Genomic DNA, 20,331 nt, shown 5'->3' with positions numbered 1-20,331 from the left:
CATGGAGAAGTATGCTCTAAAGAAGCAAGCTCTAAATCCACAGACTGCAGGCTCTAGGACACAAGAAAGAATAGCCCATTCATCAACCTTAGAAGCAGGCTGATGTGTGACTTTATGAGCTATGGTACTGTACTGTGGGATGGCGCCTAGGCTAACAGGTGGTCTGAAATGATGAAATTAAAAGGAGATGCTTTAGAATTACCCAGACTAAGACCCTCATTTTTGTATCCAAAAAAAAAGCAAGGCTGGGTGCTGGAGAGATGGCTCAGTGGTTATGAACACTGGTTGTTCTTGCAGAAGACCTGGGTTTGAATCCCAGCACCCACATGGCAGCTAACAACTGTCCGTAACTCCCATTCCAGGGGATCCGGACAGCCTCTTCTGTCTTTCTCGGGCATTGCACAACATGGGTGTACTTACCTGCACGCAGGCAATACACGCATACACATAAAATAAAAATAATAAAATAGTTTTTAAAAAAGCAAGGCCAAAGAAATGAGGTCATTAGTGGAGGTGAACGTGGAGAAGACTGACAGCAGCAGTGGCATCTAGAAAAGTATCTGGAGTTGGGATCCAACCCAACAGCACTTTTCATCCAAGGACTGAATGAAGACCCACGGGCTAGATTTTGGACTGAAGTTTTACTTCGTGGACCCCTTCACTCCACCTACCCATACATTTCAACATCTAAAATCCTATTCCGAATTTACTGTGTAGGTACAGAACTAAGTAAGACTTGACTGTAGGGGACTGGAGAGATGGCTCAGTAGTTAAGGGCACTGGTTGCTCTTAAAGAGGTCCTGATTCCATTCCCAGCACCCACCTGACAACTGTCTATAGCTCCAGTTCCAGAGATCCAAGGTTGTCTCATGGACCTCCATGGGCACTACACGCACAGGTTACTTACTACACAAATGCAGGCAATACACTCATACATATAAAATAAAAATAAATAAATCCGAGTATTTGGGAGGCAGAACAGGAAGATCTCTGTAAGAGCGAGGCCAGGCCTACATAGGAGTTCCAGGCTAGCTGGGGCTATAAGGAGACCCTATCTCAAAAAACAAACAAACAAAAAATCAAAACAGGGAAATAGAGAAATATTAAAAGCAAAAAATGAACCCTAGGGACTGGGATGGCTGTGTTCATCCTAGAGGTGTAGGACAGGAGCCAGAGCTAAGAGCTTCCCCAGGGCATCTCTTGCCCTCCCAGCTTCTAGAGGTTGCTCATTCTAGGCTCATGGTCCCCTTCCCTCTTCGATGCCAGCAATCACATCACTGCAGCCCCAGGACTGCCACATGTTCTTGGACTTTCTTCTGCCTCCTCTTTCACTGTTAAAGATCCCTGTGATAAACCGGGCCCACCTGGAAATCCCAGGATAATCTCATTGTCATCTGATTAGCAGCATTAACTCCACCTGCTACCTCTATTCCATCTTGCGAAGTAACCTAACTTGCTGGAAATGAAGATGTGGACAACTTAGGGAGCAACTATTTTGCGTACCACAGTAGTTAGTGCATGGTGCATACTGTCTTTTAATTTTGGTACAGAGTTATAACCCTTATTTTAATCTCAAATTGTTGCCTTAGTTCTTAAATCTATACCATTGTTACAAAGAAGAAAACAGTTTCTAAAATATAGGTAGTAGTTCCTGGTAAGAGGTGGATTAGAGCTGCCCCACATAACATGGAGGAAGAGCAGAGTCAAGATAAGACAGAATGGGCTATCCAAAGAGGGAAAATGAGGAAGAGCACACGAAATTCACAAAGGGGATGATAGACCAGCTGAAAAGCACAAAAAATCAGCAGGACAACTCCTTAAAAAGATGGACTCACATCTCTAGCCTTGCAGCTTCCTGCCAGGGGGTACAGCACCAGCATAAATCATAGGAAAAACCAGTCTACACGTTCAACTGAAGCCCCATCCACATGACAGACTCCAATGTTGAAGGACCCAGAAAGAAGTCCTTCCAACACTCCTTGTGTGGCCTTTCTTTTTCATTTTACTATAGTTTTAGTAGTATTTTCATTTTTTTATGGGGCCGGGCATGGTGATGCACACCTTTAATCCTAACACTTAGGAGGCAGAGGCAGATGCCTCTGTGAGTTTAAGGCCAGCTTGGTGTACAGGCAAAACACTCAAAAATATTAAATACAAATAAATAAATATAAAATTTAAAAATCAAGGAGATACCAAATAAACAACCTAATGATGCACCTCAGGGTCTTAGGACGGAAATGTATGAAATGGAGACAAAAACAAAAACAAAAAAACCCCACAATACAACCAACCAAACAAAAGGTTAGTTCTTGGACAAAATATTTAAGGTTGACAAATCCCTAGCCAATTTAACCAAAAGAAAAAGACTCAAATTAACAAAACTAGAGATGAAAAAGGAAATGTTACAGCAAATTCTAATGAAACCCAGAGGACAATAAGGGAAATGTTACATCAAAATTTTATATTCCAAAAAATTGGGAAATCTAGAAATAGATAAAATCCTAGGCATATATGACCTTTCAAGAAGGAATTAATAACTTACACAGATCCACAAGCAATGAGCTTGAAGCAGTAATAAAAAGTCTCCCACAAAGAAAAGCACAGAACCACATGGAATTAATGTAGAATTCTACCAAACCTTAAGGAAGAGCCCGGAAAACTGACCCACAAAATAGAAAGGGCAGGGAGTTTCCAGCTTAGTCCAAGCTTGATTTCTCCCTCCCCCAAGCTCATATCATGTGGCATCTTCAGCAATAGGGTTTTACCATCCACTTCTGGTGTACAGCCAACATTATTGGCAATGGCCTTTATTGTTCTGGGGACCTCTAGGGCCTCTCTGGCCAACAGCTCATGGGGAGGCCACCCACCCCTGGTACCGGGATTTTCATTTAACAACCATATGGCTTCTGGTAGGACTTTCTTCCATCCCCGTAGGGCTCCTTCTGTGTTTAAGGCTTTTTTTTTTTTGGCTGTGTATCGGGAGAACTTTTCTCCCCCTTTATTCATAGTTCTTTGTATCGCCTTCCATCCCTCCTTCCCCTTCAGCTACCCCTTTTTACATATTTCTCCCTTAGTAACAGCTTTCTCCTACTATTCTTCTCTCTCGGGTTCCTTCTTTCCCTTTACCTCCCTGGTTCCCTTCCATATTCCGGGTTCCTGGATGGGTGGCTTTCACAGTTCCAGAAGGTGATATGCAGATGGCTGGGGGAGAACTGCCCCTATAATTCTGCTCAACAAAGGCACTATCAACATGCCAAACAAGATGTTCCTGCTGGTGCAATAGTGGTACATCTAGTGTATGTACAACCAGCAAATTTCAATTAGATATAATGCCCGCTCCTATGGGTGGAACACACATCTGGTACTGCAAACCAGGCCAAACCCCTGTGGCAGGGGAGGATACAGGTCCCAGTGGAGAAGCCACCAAAATTGTTTTGTTAAGTGGATGTGATGCACCTGCTAAAGTACCAACCAAGCATTTGTGTTTACGCCCATAGGTTAAGTTACTATAACAGTCGCTGTTTAGATGTTCTTGCTTCTTGCTGTGTGTTTTTATAGTAGATGGACTCCCACTCAAATTGGCCAACAGCCCATGGAAAACAGATGATGCAGAGACCCAAAAGTTCAGGGCCTTGACACATTGGGAGGAAGATCATCCCACATCTACCACCCCCTCCAAGGCTCAGGGACTTCTGTGGAAGAGGTTGGCAGACGAATATAAGAGCTAAAGGAAAGGGTGGAGTGTGATCTGGAAGTGTCCTCTGACCACTATGCTGGCAAGCTATAGTCACACTTCCTTCCCATGCTCATCAAGGAGTCGAGGGGGGTGTCACTTACCCCTCCCTCCCATCCAATCAGTCGACCTTAGCTGCATATGGGGGAGGGGCTAAGGATATATAAGCTGAGAACACCATGAGGCCCCTCTCTCACCATTTTGTGTGGTTGTCAGGAAATCACAATATCTGTATCTAAGTGGACTTTCCAGCCCAGATGTAAATGGGGAGGGGAGGGGGCACCTTTCTGTAAATAAATCCCCACCCTAGGCTCTGTTAACAAGCTCAATAAACTTGTTAGGATTTGACAGCACTAATGGAAACCTTCATTATTCCACCAAAGTTGACCCCATATTGGCAAATCCTTTGGTCTTTGATTTCTTATTCTTATTTTTCCTCCCTTAAACTTCATTGTATATATATTTTTATGTAACCTTCTTCAATTTATTTCTGGAAAAATGTGTTAAAAATTGGAATAAAATATTATTGGAATATTTTTGAAATAATAAAAATATTCTAATATTTAAAAAAAATAGAAAGGGAAGGAACATAACCAAACATATTCTCAAAGTCAGTATTACTCTAACACCAAAACTGGACACAACAAAAAAAACTATAGATCAGTTTCCCTGATGAACATAGATGCAAAAATTCTTAGAATATTTGCAAATCAAGTTAAGAATGCATTAAGAAGCTCATAGGCCATAAGCTCTGGGACCTAAAGGCCCTACCTTCTAGAGGTCCAAGAGGAAGTTACTGGGGCGCGGCCTGACTTGTTTTGAAAGTCTGCCGAACTGCTGAGGAGTGCATGATCAGCGTGTGATCATCCTTAAGATACACCCTGGGGCGGGGAGATTTCCAGATGTCTTTATAAGCTCTGTAATGCCTGCAATAAATGAGTTCCTGCTTGACTAGACTCCCCGCTGCCTCTGATTGTTCCCGGTGCTGGGGGCAGCAAATGGCGCGCTTACTCATCCCCAGTCATCCTCGCCCGGGGGTCGCAGGCTCGACGCCCCCCCCCTCGCAATAAGCAACTTGGTTTCATTCCAACAAAGCAAAGATGGTTTTATACACACAAGACATATAACATAACACATTTAAACTTAATAAAAGAAAACATATGACCATTTCGATAGCTGCAGAAAGGGACTCTGGCAAAGCTTAGCATTGTTTCCTAATAAAAGCCCTGAAGGCACTAGGAATAAAAAGAAAATACTTTAGCATTATAAAAGCCATTTATAGGGCTGGAGAAATGGCTCAGTAGTTAATAGCACAGGCTGCTCTTGCAGAGGACCTGGGTTCAGTTCCCAGGATCCTCAGGGCCAACTAACAACCATCCTTAACTCCAGTTTCAGGGGATCCAATGCCCTCTTCTGGCCTTTGCAGGAAGTGCATGCATGGGTGTACTTACATACCTGCAGACAAAACACTCATTCACACAAAATAAATAATTTTTTAAAAAGCCATATATAACATACCTGTAGCCAACATTATACTAAATAGGAAAAACTGAAAGTATTGTCTCTAAAATTAGGAATGAGACAAGAGCTTCCACTGTCTTCATTCTTATTCAGTAGTACTCAGTCTCAGAGCAGTAAGAAAAGGAGGGAAAGGAAAAAAGGATGCAAATAGGACAGAAGAAACCAAAGTATCCCTGTTTGCCGATGGCATGAGCCTGTACTTACAAAACTCTAAAGACTCTATCACAAAATTGGTTTGAAAAACCTTTCAATAGAGTAGCAAGATACAAAGTCAGCATTCAGGAAATAGTAGCCTTTCTCTATATACTACCAACAAACTTGTCATAAAAGAAAAAAGGAACAAAATCTACAACAGCCTCAAAAACTAAATAAATATAGCTGAGTGTGGTGGCACATGCCTCTGATTGCAGCATTTGGGAGGCAAAGGCAGGTGGAGCTCTGTGAGTGCAAGGCCAGCCTGATCTATACGGTGAGTCCCAATCCATTCAAGAGCTACAAAGTAAGATCCTGTCTCAAAATAAAAGCAAAATACCCACACAGAAACCTAATCTAGGAGGTAAAAGAACTCTACAACAAAACTGACAGTGAAGAAAGAAACTGAAGGCTGTCTCAAAATAAAATAAAAGCAAAATACCCACACAGAAACCCAATCTCAAAATAAAAGCAAAATACCCACACAGAAACCTAATCTAGGAGGTAAAAGAACTCTACAACAAAACTTTGACAGTGAAGAAAGAAATTGAAGGCACTCGACAATGAAAAGATCACCCATTCTTATGGATTAGCAGATTTAACACTGTAAAAATAGCTACATTACCAAAAATGATCTACAGATTCAACACAATCCCCATGAAAATTCCAAGGATATTCTTCACAGAAAAAAATCCTAGGGCCTGAGAGATGGCTCAGTGGGTAAAGGCATTGCTACCAAACCTAACAATCTAAGTTCAATCCCCACAACACACACAATGGAAGGAAAAAAACCTACTTCCACAAGTTGACCTCTGATCTCCATATGTGCACTATAGCATGTGCACACCCTCCCTCACTTCTGCAAGTTGTTGTCTGACCTCTACATAACTACTGAGGCACACACATGCTGACATACGTACACACGAGTGCGTACACAAATTTAAAATGTAAAAAGAACCCTGTAACACAGAAGATTATCCTAGAATTCACATAAAAGGACCAAGACCCCCCAATACCTAAAGCAGTCTTAAGGAGAACCTGCAATGCTGGAGGCATCACAATACCTGCATTATACTACAAGTCCACAGTAACAAAGGCATGGTGCTGGCACAAAAACAGAGCAATAGAATAGAACAAAGGACCTAGAAATAATAAGCACACACGTATAGCCACCCAGCTTTTGGCAAAGGTGTCAAAAGCATATGCTGGTGATAAGACAGCCTCTTCAACAAATGGTGCTAGAAAAACTGGTCAGCCACATGGAAAAGAATGAAATTAGATCAGTAGCTCTCACTTTGCAAAAAGTCAATTTCAAATGGATTGAAGTCTTTAAGACAGGACCGAAACTTAGAAACTACACAGGAAAGCAGAGAAAATACTTCAAGATATAGGCATACGCAAATACTTTTTGGAAAGACTCCTCTAACTCAGAAAATAACTTCAAGAATTGACAAAATGGAATCACATGAAATTAAAAAGCATTTATACAATGAAAAGAAAGCGTACAGAAGCCAGACGTGGTGATTGTGCTGGATAGCTTTAGTGTCAACTTGACACACCTGGGTTGAGGGAGCCTCAATTGGGGAATTTCCTCTATTGGACTGGCCTGTGGCCATGTCTGAGGGGCATCTTCTTGATGAGTGATGTGGGAGGACCCAGCCCACTGTGGGTGGTGCCACCCCTGGGCAGGTGGGCCTGTGTTGCACAAGAAAGCAGGCTGAGCAGGGGCCAGGGGAGCAAGCCAGTAAGCAGTGTTCCTCCATGGCCTGTGCTCCAGTTCCTGCCTCCAGGTTCCTGCCCTGAGTTCCTACCTTGGGCTCCCAGATGAACTGTGACCCGGAATATGTAAGCTAAATAAACCCTTTCTTCCCCAAGTTGATACTGGTCAGAGTGTTTTGTCACAAAAATGGAGAAACAGACTAGATAGTGGTGCACACCTTTAATCCCAGCACTCGGGAGGCAGAGACAGGAGGATCTCTGTGAGTTCCAGGCCAGCTGGGGCTGTCTCAAAAAAAAGTGGAGAAAATCTCTACCAACTACACATCTGACAGATTAATATACAAAAATCTATAAAGAACTCCAAAAATAAAAGAAACATATACACACAATTAGTAAATGGGCAAATGGATTAAACATCTCTTAAACATAAAACCAAAAAGGGCCAATAAAATTTTTGAAAAAAAGGTTCAACATCCTTACCCATCAGGGAAATCCAAGTTAAAACTATACCAAGATAGCATTTCACGCCAGTCAGAATCAAAAAAACAAAAGCATGTGAGGTTGTATGGAAAGAGGAACGATTGTTCTCTGCTGATGGGAATGTAAATAAACAGCAGTCACTGTGGAGGTCAGTCTGGGAGCTCCTCAAAACTGTGAAAATAGAACGGTCATATGACCACTGCACCACTCCTGGGTTACACCCAAAGAAATCTAAGTCAGCAAATCACAGAGATACTCGCAGATGTGTGTTTACTGCTACACTATTCACATAGCTAAGACAAAAACAAGCCCCATCAACTTCTCATAAATTTTCTGAACTTCTAACTTACAAACATTCCTTATTCTGAGACTAAAAGCCTTCAATTGTAAGGCTTTCTCATTAGAAATCCAAAACATTACAAGAAAAACTAACATCTGACATATAGACATATCATAAAGTGTAAACACGAGATTATTTCCAACATAATTTCCACCCATACAAATCTCAGTCCCTTTAAGCTGGACGTGGTAGCGCATGCCTGTAATCCCAGCACTTGGGAGGCAGAGGCAGGCAAATCTCTGTGAGTTCAAGGCCAGCCTGGTCTACATAGTGAGTTCCAGGACAGCTGGGGCTACAGGGAGACCCTGCTTCAAAAAGACAAAAAACAAAACAAAACAAAAAAAACAAACAAATATCAGTCCCTTTAATAAACCAAAACAGAAGCTTCAACAAGATCCCTTACACTCAGGATTAAAATGAACTATTCCATTCACTGCACACAAATAAGGAACCACCACGTGAAATTAATAGAATGTATCTCATCACAAATGAAAAGACCATCTTTTCTCCTATTTATGGTGCCATGCCTTGGAAAATAGTAGAATGGTTTTAAGACAAATAGGTTTCAACTCAAGGGCCAACTCTGATTAACTGGTAAGGAAGGGTACCTGGAGCACTAAGCTGAGTACAATCATGCAGCCAGTTATGGAATCAGTGAAGAGTGCTGTGATGGTGGTAATTCCTGCATAGGGCTGTAGGAATAAAGGCAGAAGTACCAGGTATTGACCATGCCACACTAGGCCAGAGACTTTTCACCTAAGCAAATCTAGCCTCAAATGCAGACTTTGCCATTCATTAATTCTATGACAATGGACCTGTTGCTTTATCACTCTGAGCCTTTGTTTCTTCTGTAAAATGGGGATTATACTTATTTTACAGGTTACGATAAGGATTAAAGCACACAATTTACAAATGCTGCAGACCCCAGCTTTTCATACTAAGCATGGTGTCATGTAACTGAATGTAGGAGTTGCAAAAACTGGACAATGGCAAGAGGTTTCTAAACACATTAACAACCAAAAATTAATTCAAGCAGGGCATGGTGGCTCATGCCTTTAGTTCCAGCACTTGGGAGGCAGAGGCAGGTGGATCTCTGTGAGTTTGAGGCCAGCCTGGTCTACATAGTGAATTCCAGATCAGCTGGGGCTATAGGGAGACCCTACAGGTCTCAAAAAGATGCCCCCCTCCCCCAAAAAAAGTTAATTCGAAATGAAAGGCATAATGAGTCTAAGGTGTTTCTGGCTGTGCTCGCTCGAGCGGCGTTAAGTGGCTTCACTGCTGCCTTGGTTCTGAACAAACTGTGAACTGCACAGTCACCATTCCACACAGCACCCACAAATACTGCCTGAAACATCTGGGCTCAGATTCAAGACTACTGTATGTTATGAACAGAAATGGGTTTTTTTAAATACATATAAAGTTGCCTGTTTCTATAGAGACATAAGAGTTTAATTATGGAAAATACTTTTTTAGAAAATTTTATTCGTTATTTTTATTTTATGTGTATCCACGTATTGCCTGCATGTAGGTAAGTGCACCCATGTTGTGCAGTGCCCTCAGAGGTCAGAAGAGGCTGTAGGATCCCCTGGAACTGGAGTTACAGACAGTCGTTAGCTGCCATGTGGGTACTGGGATTTGAACCTGGGTCTTCTGCAAGAACAACCAGTGTTCTTAACTGCTGAGACATCTCTCCAGCCCCGGAAAATAAAAACTTTTAATACTTCCCCACCTTCATTCTTCAACATGTATTAAATTCGCTTATCTTTATACTGTATTGTTATAATGTTTGATTTTTTGCTATTTCAATTAGATAGCTATTGATTATCCCTAGATGAAAGAGCCACTACTACACCAATACAGACAGTTTGCTGTGCCAGTTCTTAGGTTTTACAGCTGGGATTGGACCACTGATTGATTTTCTCCCTATGCAGCTTGCATAGTATCCTCTAGAACTATGAGAACTAGTTTTCAGTGAGGAGGCTTCCAGGTCAGTTCCACCTCCAATGCTCCAAGTCCTATGTCCAAAGTATGTCCTGTCTTCAGCAATTAGGGTCTTACCTTCAAGTTCTGGGAGGTAGTCAAGGGCTGTGACAATAGCCTGTGTTATTTTGGGAGTCTCCTGGACGACTCTGACCAATAGCGCAAAGAAAGGTTTGTCTTGTCTGGTACAGTGTTTCTTGTTATGTAGCCTTCAGGTATACACATGCACTCATGTTCAGATATTGTATGTGTATTTTTCAAATTTCTGAGTTACATACATTTCCCTCTGGCTTTTCATACAACCTAAGCTTTATTTATCTCTCCTCTCTCTCTCCCTGGCTAGCCTCCCTTCTTCCTCCCCAGTTAAAGTACCCCCATTTTCCCTTTGATAAGACCTGTCGCCTATTATCTGCCCTCTCGACTTCCTTCTTCCCCTTTGCCCCCATGGTTCCCTGTGTGTCCTTCCTTCCTCCCTTCCCAACTGAGTACCCCATTTCCTCATTTCCCCCTTAGTAACATCTGTTTCCTATTATCCCCCTTCCTCAGGCTCTTTCTTTCCCTTTATCTCCATGTTTCTATAATCAACAGGTATCTAACTGGACTTAAAGTCCTCTCAGTGAGAGTGAACTCATGGGTGGCATTATAAACAGAGCCAAATACACATGCCTGGAGAAGTCATAGATCCTAGAAAAAACCCTATCTCTGTCATATCTCTAGATAAATTAAATTTCTTACTGTATGCTAAATATGAGAATCCTTATATTTGTAGACAAGTATACTATACACCACTTATCAGGAAGCTCCTCTTTGCAACAGATAGAGACTATTACAGAGTTCCACAACTGGTCACACACAGAGAATATATGTCTGAGAGATGCCCAGCCCTAAGCGACACATCTACAGTGGAACCTCTACACCTAAGACTCATGAAACATAGTAGAATAGGGGTTAGAGAGAATACTAATACATCCCTCAACTGTCACCAGCAAAGCTTCTTCATACAACAGAGTGTAACACACACAGAAGGCAACAATTGGCCAAAGTGTAAAAAATAAGAGACTGCAGACTGCATGCCCTTGGAAAGGACTCCTATGTTACACCTCACCCATCCATGGCTCAGGGACCATTGTGGAAGAGGGGCGGAAAGACTGTAAAAGCCAGGGTCAGTGCATAAATATAAGGAAACAGAGGATTTCAGGCCTCTAGAAACTTGCTCATATGAACTTGCAACAATGGTGATAGCATTCACAAGACCCATGCTGACTCGACCACATAAAAAACCAGCACAGAACTGAGGGACTGGGCAGCAGGCCCAACCTCAGCTGAGGAACTATTGGCAACTGATTACTGCAGGGTGAGGGAAGTTGATCTTAAAGGAGTGACTTTAGATAGGCTGACTAGACTACAGTAAATGAATCTGCACCTAGGGACATCTGGGCACAAATGCTTGACTAGATATCCTTAACATATATTGCAGAATGCATGAGATCTGGTGTGTGTGGGGTGCTATGGGGGCGTGTGGATGGGGTAGTGGGTCTAAATTACTATCTCATTTGATAACTTGAATTTCACAAAAATTCATTCAATGAATTTTGATATGGGATTAGGGCAGAATTTCCTACAATTTCTAAAATGGCTCAAAACATACTTTTGCCATCTTGTTTAAGTGTTTAAGTGATGTGGAATTCTCAGCACTAACTATAACAAAATCAAACTATCAATCAGCTTTGAAAAACACTGAAGGTGCTCTGTGTCCTACATTACTAAATATTCAGCCCAGACTTAATTCTCTATGTAAAAACAAGCACATCTAATTAGCTTGTACATTTGCTTTCATCTTTAATAAACAGTAAAAATATACTAAAAAATGATTTCAAATATTTTGATTATCAATAAATTGATTTCAAGTATTTTGATTATAAATAAATGTTTGGTGTATATACCTATTTTATATAATATCTATATATACCTGGGATCACATAAAAATTTCTCAGGTTAAAAGCAAACAAGCATGAAGGAAAAGCTGTAAGATGCTCTCTCCTAGAACGCATCATATGAAATGAGTGCTCCATAAAATGCTTATTTTGGGCCAGTTTTTTGTTTGTTCTGTTTTGTTTTATGTTAAGACAGGATCTTACTATACAACCCTGGCTGGTCTGGAACTCACAGAGATCTGCCTGCCTCTGCCTCCCGAATGCCTGGAGCCATCACGCCTGGCCCAAAATGCTCATTAATTTTAGTTATTATAAGAAATAGTAATTTTAGGCTGCCAAATTTGCCTGTCCAAGTTCTCTAATGCAGGAAAATAGCTTTCCTTCTGAACGTTCCTATTTTAATCTCAGATAAAGATATTTTTGCCACCATATATTAAAGTTTATAATTTTATAAAATGTTGCACAACACAGGTGCCCTTACACACATGCAGGCAGTACACTTGTACACATAAAATACAAATAATAAGTAAAATAACAATTTTATAAAATGCAAATCATACAGTTTCTGATTATCTTGAAATTTATCATTTTTACTAATTTTATCCTTTTCTTATAAATAAGCATTATTTTTTAAATAGCTTACACAAGGACTATTGCTTTTACTTAACATGAGTTGTAATAAAATGGAGAGTGTATATCAGGTTTCCTTCTACAAGCAATAAAATGGTTAACTAATGTCTCTGGGAGAAAATGGCTTTTCCCCTAACAACTTCAGGTTTACCCTCTAAAAACAACTAATCTGGGATTAGACACAGGTAGATTTAGGATTGAGTACAATGTATTGATGTAATAAGGCTATACCACTGGACCACTATGGAAGGACACTAGAGAGATCCACACACAGGCTTCATCAGTCTTTCCCTCCTGCTCCCAGGAACACTTGAGCTTGTTCCTTTCAACAATTTTATCAAGCAGCAGCATGTATACAATGTTTCTCTTGGTGAAACACATCAGAAACACAGGGGAAACACAGCACCCAAAGTTTTACTGGGGGTGGGGAAATCGTCACCTAGGCACCTCTGCCTTAAAAATTCCAGATTTGAGGGTTCACAGTCAAGGCATAGCAAACCATGCTTAATAAGACTTACAAAAGGGTGGAAACAACTCCTAAACCCCGAGTTCAAAGATGGTAACCAAGAGCAAGCCTTTCTAAAATCAACGGCACACCTGCTGTGTCAACTGTTCTGCAGATTCATCTTTTCTCTAAGTCCCATGCTCAAATAAAAGCAACTACTTCTAACAGTTCTATGTACTCTGCACATTTAAAGGCCTCTTCTCAGCAGCACTACAAATCTAGTAGAACTGGAACATTCCAAGGGACACTGAATTGCCATGGCTTTAGCTGATTTAAATTGCGTTCAACCAACTGGCTTTCAGATACTAAGGGAGAGTGCTTTAAATTTCCTTCATGTCTCTTACCCAGAACACCGCGAGCTGCACTGTCCAGAGTCCCTCCGTGTCCAATTTTCAAAGTTTGCTTTTTCCTCTTGCTCCACTCTGAAGAAGGCATTCCAGCTTCTGTAGGAGTAATCGAGATGAAAACGGAAATTACCAAGACAAATAAAGCAGAATATGGTGGGAAACAAGATGACCTATTCCAAACAAAAGATACTGTGCACTTATGTCTTGAGACTACAATCATTTAACTAGCAAAAAAACAAAAACAAAAACAAAACAAACTTAAAACTGTACAGCCAGGGCTGAGAAGACAGCTCAGGTGGTAAATAAGTTGCCACTCAAGCATGAGGACCAGATTTCAACCCCAAGAATCCATACAAAAGAAAAAGCCAGATGTAGTAGCATGAATTTATAATCCCAGTGCTGAGGGACAGGAGACAGGCAGATCTCTGGGGATTACTGGTCATCCAGCCTAGCCTACTTAGTGATCTTGCCAGTGAGAGACCCTGCCTCAATAAACAATGTAGACGGTGCCTGAGGAACAACACCTGAAGATGAACTCTGGCCTCCACATGCATGTGCACACACCATGTACTCATCCACACACATACACATACGTATACACAAATGTACAGACACTCCCTAAATTACAAAACAGTAATTTCAAAATTAGCTATCTAGAAACTAGAACTCATTTTCCTAAGAAAAAAAATTGTGAGTAAATATCTAAGCTAACTCACCAAAATCTAGTAATTTCTTAATAGCAAATGAAAAAATATTAAGTTTGGTATACACAGCTAGCTTGAAACATTCTAAATCTCTTCCACTCCCTGGTGCTTCCAGCTCCCTAATTTGGGAAGCACATTTCACACACAGCTAGTCCTATTACACTGAATTCTGAAGCCAGTTTTATTTGTTGTCCTCCTAATCAAATGTCTCAGTTCATTAAAGACTCACCTCAAAAAGCTAAGTGGGAAGCAGATAACAATTAAGTTGTCTCTTAATTTTTGAAGCATTTAGTTGCCAACCACTGACATTAGGATTCCAGCCTGGCTAAAGATAGCCATCATGAGCTATAACTCCCATCCCTGCAAACCATCAAACCACCACGGACCCTGGGAGGCAGAAGATACAACAGTGGAATGAAGAAAGAGGGAAGAGCAAAGAGGGGAAGCCAAGCTATAAAGGAAGTGAAGAGGCACATTAAATGGCCAAAGGCTCAGCCTCACAGCATGATTACCACCCCACTGAGTCAAAAACCTCAGTGTGAGGAATATAGTTTTGGCGCCACTCTCGGATTACCACTCTCCATTATAATACATGAAAGAGCAAGACTACACTAACATAAACCTCTAAGGTTAGGCCTGGGCTCCAAATACTTCACCTTCCACTCTCAATACATTATGGACCTCTCATAGTGAAATTACTGAAATATTTGGGGAACTTTGTATTTTCAACTCAATATGCCTTGGAGCACAAAGACCCCATAATTTTAAGCATCTCATCTGTGCCCAAATTTACCTGTAACTTGCACATAAAATGCTTCCGCCACTATTAGAATTTCATTCACTCTACTGGAACAAAATATTCATGGACGAATATCTATTAAAGTCTTTTCCAATCACAAAATTTTCATATGCTTCAAGCCTTGAAAGATTCAAAGTCACAGAAGACTACAGATCCTACAATGAATGGCAGGAATCAATGTGAGTTAGAGGCTACAGCCATTTACTGAATGTAAATCAGTGTTTGTTAAACTTGGCTACCACCAGAACATTACCAATTAAGAATCTTCCCAGGTGATTAGTATGGCATTGGGGAAGCTCAATTTAGCCCCATCACAAGCATTTTAAAAACAGAGACTAGAAAAAAATCAACATCCGCATGAGTGTTTCCAGAAACCAGCCTAGCAATAGCCTTGAAACAACCAGTCCTAATGAAGTTTTGTCGAGAAACTTCAGATTAGGGGCTGATTAGCCAGAAGGCCAGCATATGGCTTGGATCCTATGGAGAGCTTATCTGAGAGAAAAAAAATGATAATCATTATCTTGCCCCCAAAAGCCAGTTTACCAACAAACTGGGCCAAATGAAAGCAGCAAATCTATGAAGGAAAAAAAATATTCTCCTTAATGATACCACAATGCTTCCCCCTGATTCAATTCCTCAGATCAATATCCCCATATACACCCTTACAGGCAACAACAGATAAGGAAAACCTAATGTCCCAGTTTCATTTTGTTGATATGATAAAATGAAAGCGATTTAGGGGAGAAAAAACTTATTTTAGCTCCACAATCCAAGGTTACAGTCTATGATTGAGGTGAAGCCAAGGTGGAAGGAGCTTGACAGCTGGTCACACTGCATCCTGTCAAGAGCAGAGAGAGAAGGCATGCATGTTCCATGCCCAGCTATCTGGTGCTCAGCTGGATTTCTCTACTCTTACACAGTCAAGACTCCCTGCCTAGGGAATGGTGCCACCTATAGTGGGCTGGGTCTTCCAGCATTAACTAACTTAACCGAGGCAATTCCCCCTCAGACACGCCCACAAGCCAATGCAGTGTAGACAATCCCGAGTCTTTACTGAGACTCTTCCCAAGTGATTCTAGGTTGTATCAAGTTTGCAATTAAAGCTAACCATCACAGTTATCAACTGAGCAAACGTTACATTAGAATTTAGCATCAGGAAAAGTGTATCTGTTAGCCAAAAACATTTAAATTGGCATTGTGTCAATTATGATTACAAATTCCTCCTAGAATAGTTTGATTTTGCATCTAAAAAATTAAAGTCAGGTATGGTGGTGCACACCTGAAAGCTTAGCACTCAGGAACTGGGGCAGGAAGATAATTTAAGTTCTAGGCCAGCACTGGCTATATAGTGAGTTCAAGGCAAGCTTTGGCTACACAGTGAGACCTAGCTCAAAACAAACAAACAAACAAACAAAAAACAGAGTAAGTCTTCAAGTAGACAATGAACAATTTAAGGTTTCCATACTGGTAAAAAGACAGACTAGGCCTACAACAACCTACATCTTTTACCACTAAAGGTTGCAGAAATCACCAAACTGTGAGATTATTCAAGGGAAGAGACAGCTATTTTCACTTCTAGCTTGGTGTGAGAATCTCATAAACCTAAGGGTCTAGGGCTGGGGGACTGCTCACTGGGTAAAGGGCTTGCCATGCAAGCATAAGGACCAGAGTTCAAATCTCTAGTACACACATAAACGCCAGGCCGGCATGGTGGCCTGCCAGAATCTCAGTGCTCTGGAGGCAGAGTTCCCTGGAGCAAGCTGGCTAGCTAGTGTCGACTAACTGGGAAGTTCTGGGTTCAAGTAAGAGAACCTGCCTCAATATATGAAGTGGAGAGCCTTCTCAGAAGACTTAACATCAACCTTTGGCTTCCATACACAAGCACACATATACACCCACCCACCGTATACCAAACACATATAAAGATGCAAAACAAAGTTTCTTTGATGCCACTATCTTAAATGATCTACTAGGCTCATGAACTGTGTAATTGCACTTGGGGGGTAAACTATGCTTTTCTAACATCTTCCCAGTGTATATGAACAAACAGGAATGCTTAGAAAAATGGCCAAGTTCTAAGCTAATGTTCCTCAAAATATGCTCCATAGATTACTTAGACTAGAGCCTGGGGCAACTGTTTAAGAATGAAATTTCTGAAAAATACCCAAGATCCTAAGAAACACCACCTCTTTAAGGGCAGGGATTAGGAATCTGTATTTGTATAAAAAAACTAATTCTCATGGCCACTAAAATGTGTAAAATGCTGTCCTAAGTCCGTTTGTTTTCCTAATATATCAAGAATGTAACTTTGGGGGTACTGAGCCAGACAATCCTTTGGGTGGGCCTCATCCACAACAACCAAACAAAAGTCCCACGAGGTGTTGGATTTAGAGAACTGGTCTGCAAGCACGAGGGCCGAAATTTGTGTATGCGAACTGGTCCCCAAATCCACACATACACATCCGTGAGAAATGCAAACGGCAACTGTTCCAAGAGTCCACGCTTAGGCAAATCCAAGACCAAGATGCCCCAGCTTTTCATCCAGAGCTTATTCAATGGTCGTTCTCCCTTTCCCATATTTTCCTCTCGAGCCATGAGCGTGCAAATAAGCAGATAAATAAATAAAAATCCCAGTGCGCTTCCCCTGTGGTGGAGACCGTCTCAGCCTGATCCCTACCCGGGCTGAGTACCTGCCAGCAGCTTCTCCTTCAACCTGTTCAGCAGCTCGGCTGAGGTGGGCCCTTTGGGCTTGTGCACGGCGAACACGCCGCTGAGCGACAGCAGCTTGGTGGCCAGCGCGGCCTTGGAAACCTTGGCCTCGGATCCCGTCCTGGCGGCGGCCGCCACAGCAGCGGCTGCAGCGCCGGCTACCGAGGGCGCAACCATAGTCTGGGCTGCTCCCGCAGGGTCAGAGACTGGGGCCGAGTCCGCAACCAGAGCCGGCACTATCTCCGCCTCAACAGCGGCCATGCTGTCACAGTCTGTACTTGCTACCGGGGGACGCACGCAGATGACGTTAAAGCGCGCCTGCCAGGCCTCCTGTCCCCAGCTGTGCAGTTAATGCGGGGGGGGGGGTGTCACACGGGCTTGTGGGAATTGTAGTTCAGGGCCTCTCCATACACACAAAGGGCTTGCTGTAGCAGTTCTGTGTTCTAATGGAGTAATTTCTCTCCTATAACCCTTTTTTCTTCTTAAGTACGGTTAGTTTCCTGAGGCAGGGGTGCATTGGCGTTGCAGTTCTAACTTACCCAACGAAAACACCAAATCTGTGTATTTTAGGTGGGGGAACCTCTTCCTGTCCCATGGGCACCCATCCTGACTTGAAAACTCTTCCCTTCCCCCGTATATATAAATACACAGATATATGAAACTTAAAATACAGACTTTTGGTGTGGCTTCTGAAGACTCATGTTCCCCTTAGCTCGTTCCTTCATATGATTGTGATCTTGTACCACGTACTGTATCGCAAATGCCTCGTGTGTTAAGAGGGCGTTTAAATAATTATTTGGGAGTGAATAAATGATTACGAGTTCTTTAAAGTCCCCAAAGAAACTTCTGGGTGAAGGCACTATTGAATCACCTGGGCTTATTTTGATATCCTATGCAATCCTGTTTCTCTCTAAGCCCCCACATTCCTCACTGCAATTCTTGACAATTCTAAGATTCTTAATATTCTTTTGTAGTTTTCATTCCTTTGTAGACATTGCTTAGATATCAAAAAGATGCTTAAAATTCACAAAATTAAACTCTTATTCAAATCTAGCATCACATCTAAAGTGACTCAATCCACAACAGAATTTCTTAAAATTTGTTTTTATTGAATTTTTGTATATTCCATACAGAACATCTCAAATATACTCCCATCCCCATCAGCATGCTCCCATAGTCTGCCCCCCCCATTGGAACTGTCATCTGTGATATGGCCACTGTGTCAAGTCAGTGTTCCCAGACGTTCCCAGTGCAAGCCCATCCACTGATGTCTAGTCAGTCTTTCTAGAGTTCCTTGTTTTAGGATGATCAGCTCTTCCTCACTGAGAGGAAATCAGTTGCCAATATTTCTTTAGCTAAGATTTGGGTCTGCTGTTCATTTTCCCAATTCTATGCTGGGTTTTTGTCTGCCTGAGTTTGCATGGGACTTGTGTATGCTGACACCATTGTCATAGAATCATATGAGCAGGGTCCCAGGCACCTGTAGAACTCTGTTTCCATATGGTCATGCACCTCCTCCCTGGCTCTTACAATCTTTCCACCCCCTCTTCTGAAATGCTCCCTGAGCCCTAGGTGGGTGAAGTTTAATATAGGAGTCCTGTCCAAGGACCAGCATTCTGCAGACTCTAAATTTCTATGCTTTGGCCATTTGTGACCTTTCATGATCCTGGCCCTCTGAGCCTTAGGTGTTGAGGTTGCACTGTAGATGTGTCATTTAGACTTGGGCAATTCATAGACAATGTCTGTGTGTGAAAAGTTTTGGTAATTGGTAATAGTCTCCTACTGGTGCAAAATAAGCTTCTTTGATTAGTGATTGGGACATTTGAATATAAGGATTTGGTGCTAGGATTGACATATGAGGGAGAACATATGTTGTTTGTTTTTCTGAGTCTGTGTTACTTCACTTAATATTTACTTAGTTTCTATTTCCATCCATTTACCTGCAAATTTCATAATTTTGTCTTTCTTTTGTCTTTGTCTTTACTACATTTTCATTATCCACTCATGAGTTGAGGGACACTTAGGTTGCTTCTGTCTCTTAGCTATTGTGAAAAGAGCAGCAACAAACATGGTTGTACACATGTCTCTACAATAGGATGAGTCCTTTGGGTATATGCCAAGGAGTGGTATAACTTGGTCAAATGATAGGTTCATTTTTAGTTTTTTTAAGAGTTCTCCATACTGCTTTCCATAGGGGTTGCACAAGTTTGCACTAGCATCAATCCACAACAAAATTTAAGAACACTGTTTTGATACTAGCACAAGGAAGAATGGGGAGGGGGTTATTTTACTTCTTCCTCAGGTACATTAAGTGATATTATGGGATAGCTAAATTTGTCTTCATTGTTTCCCACATTTCCTTACAGCAGCTGCTCTTTCAAATAGTACTTTTGGATGCTAATGTTTTGATCTAATGATGTTTCTTAGTTTTTGGAATTACCAGTCAGTTAATCCCATTGGAATTTACCTCCATTCACATAACAAATACATGCCAGAGAAATTGCTGTAAATAAATAGTCTTGCCATTAGAATCACCAAGCTCTAATTTTCTGACGTAACCAACATCTCACATCACATTGGTCAAATCTTCAATTAACAGGGCATCCGTCTTAATATTTTAATATTATGCTTACATGAGTTAGGTCTCTGGTTAGATGCAACAAACTGATTCATAGCAGCTTGGGAGTGGGGGACAGCAGATTTATCAAAAGTACACTGGAATATGTTCAGAACCTGGC

The 20,331-nt window shown here is 41.5% G+C and overlaps 1 protein-coding gene across 1 annotated transcript in view; it reads right to left on the bottom strand.

Annotated features, from left to right (window-relative positions):
• Trub1 (TruB pseudouridine synthase family member 1) overlaps positions 1-17,859 on the bottom strand; it is a 58,034-nt gene extending 40,175 nt beyond the window's left edge. Inside the window, exons 1-2 of the mRNA XM_008830239.3 lie at positions 17,575-17,859; positions 13,379-13,477 (exon numbers count right to left, since the gene is read on the bottom strand). Of these exons, the coding sequence (XP_008828461.1) occupies positions 13,379-13,477; positions 17,575-17,854 (379 nt within the window). The 5' untranslated portion in view covers positions 17,855-17,859. The remainder of the gene's footprint in view (positions 1-13,378; positions 13,478-17,574) is intronic.
• Positions 17,860-20,331: the final 2,472 nt, after the last annotated feature.

Source organism: Nannospalax galili, unplaced genomic scaffold (genome assembly GCF_000622305.1).
Source record: "Nannospalax galili isolate Female #2095 unplaced genomic scaffold, S.galili_v1.0 scaffold974, whole genome shotgun sequence".
Lineage (NCBI taxonomy): Eukaryota > Metazoa > Chordata > Mammalia > Rodentia > Spalacidae > Nannospalax > Nannospalax galili.
Note: the sequence above shows the minus strand (reverse complement) of the source record. Positions and strands in the feature narration are given on the sequence as shown.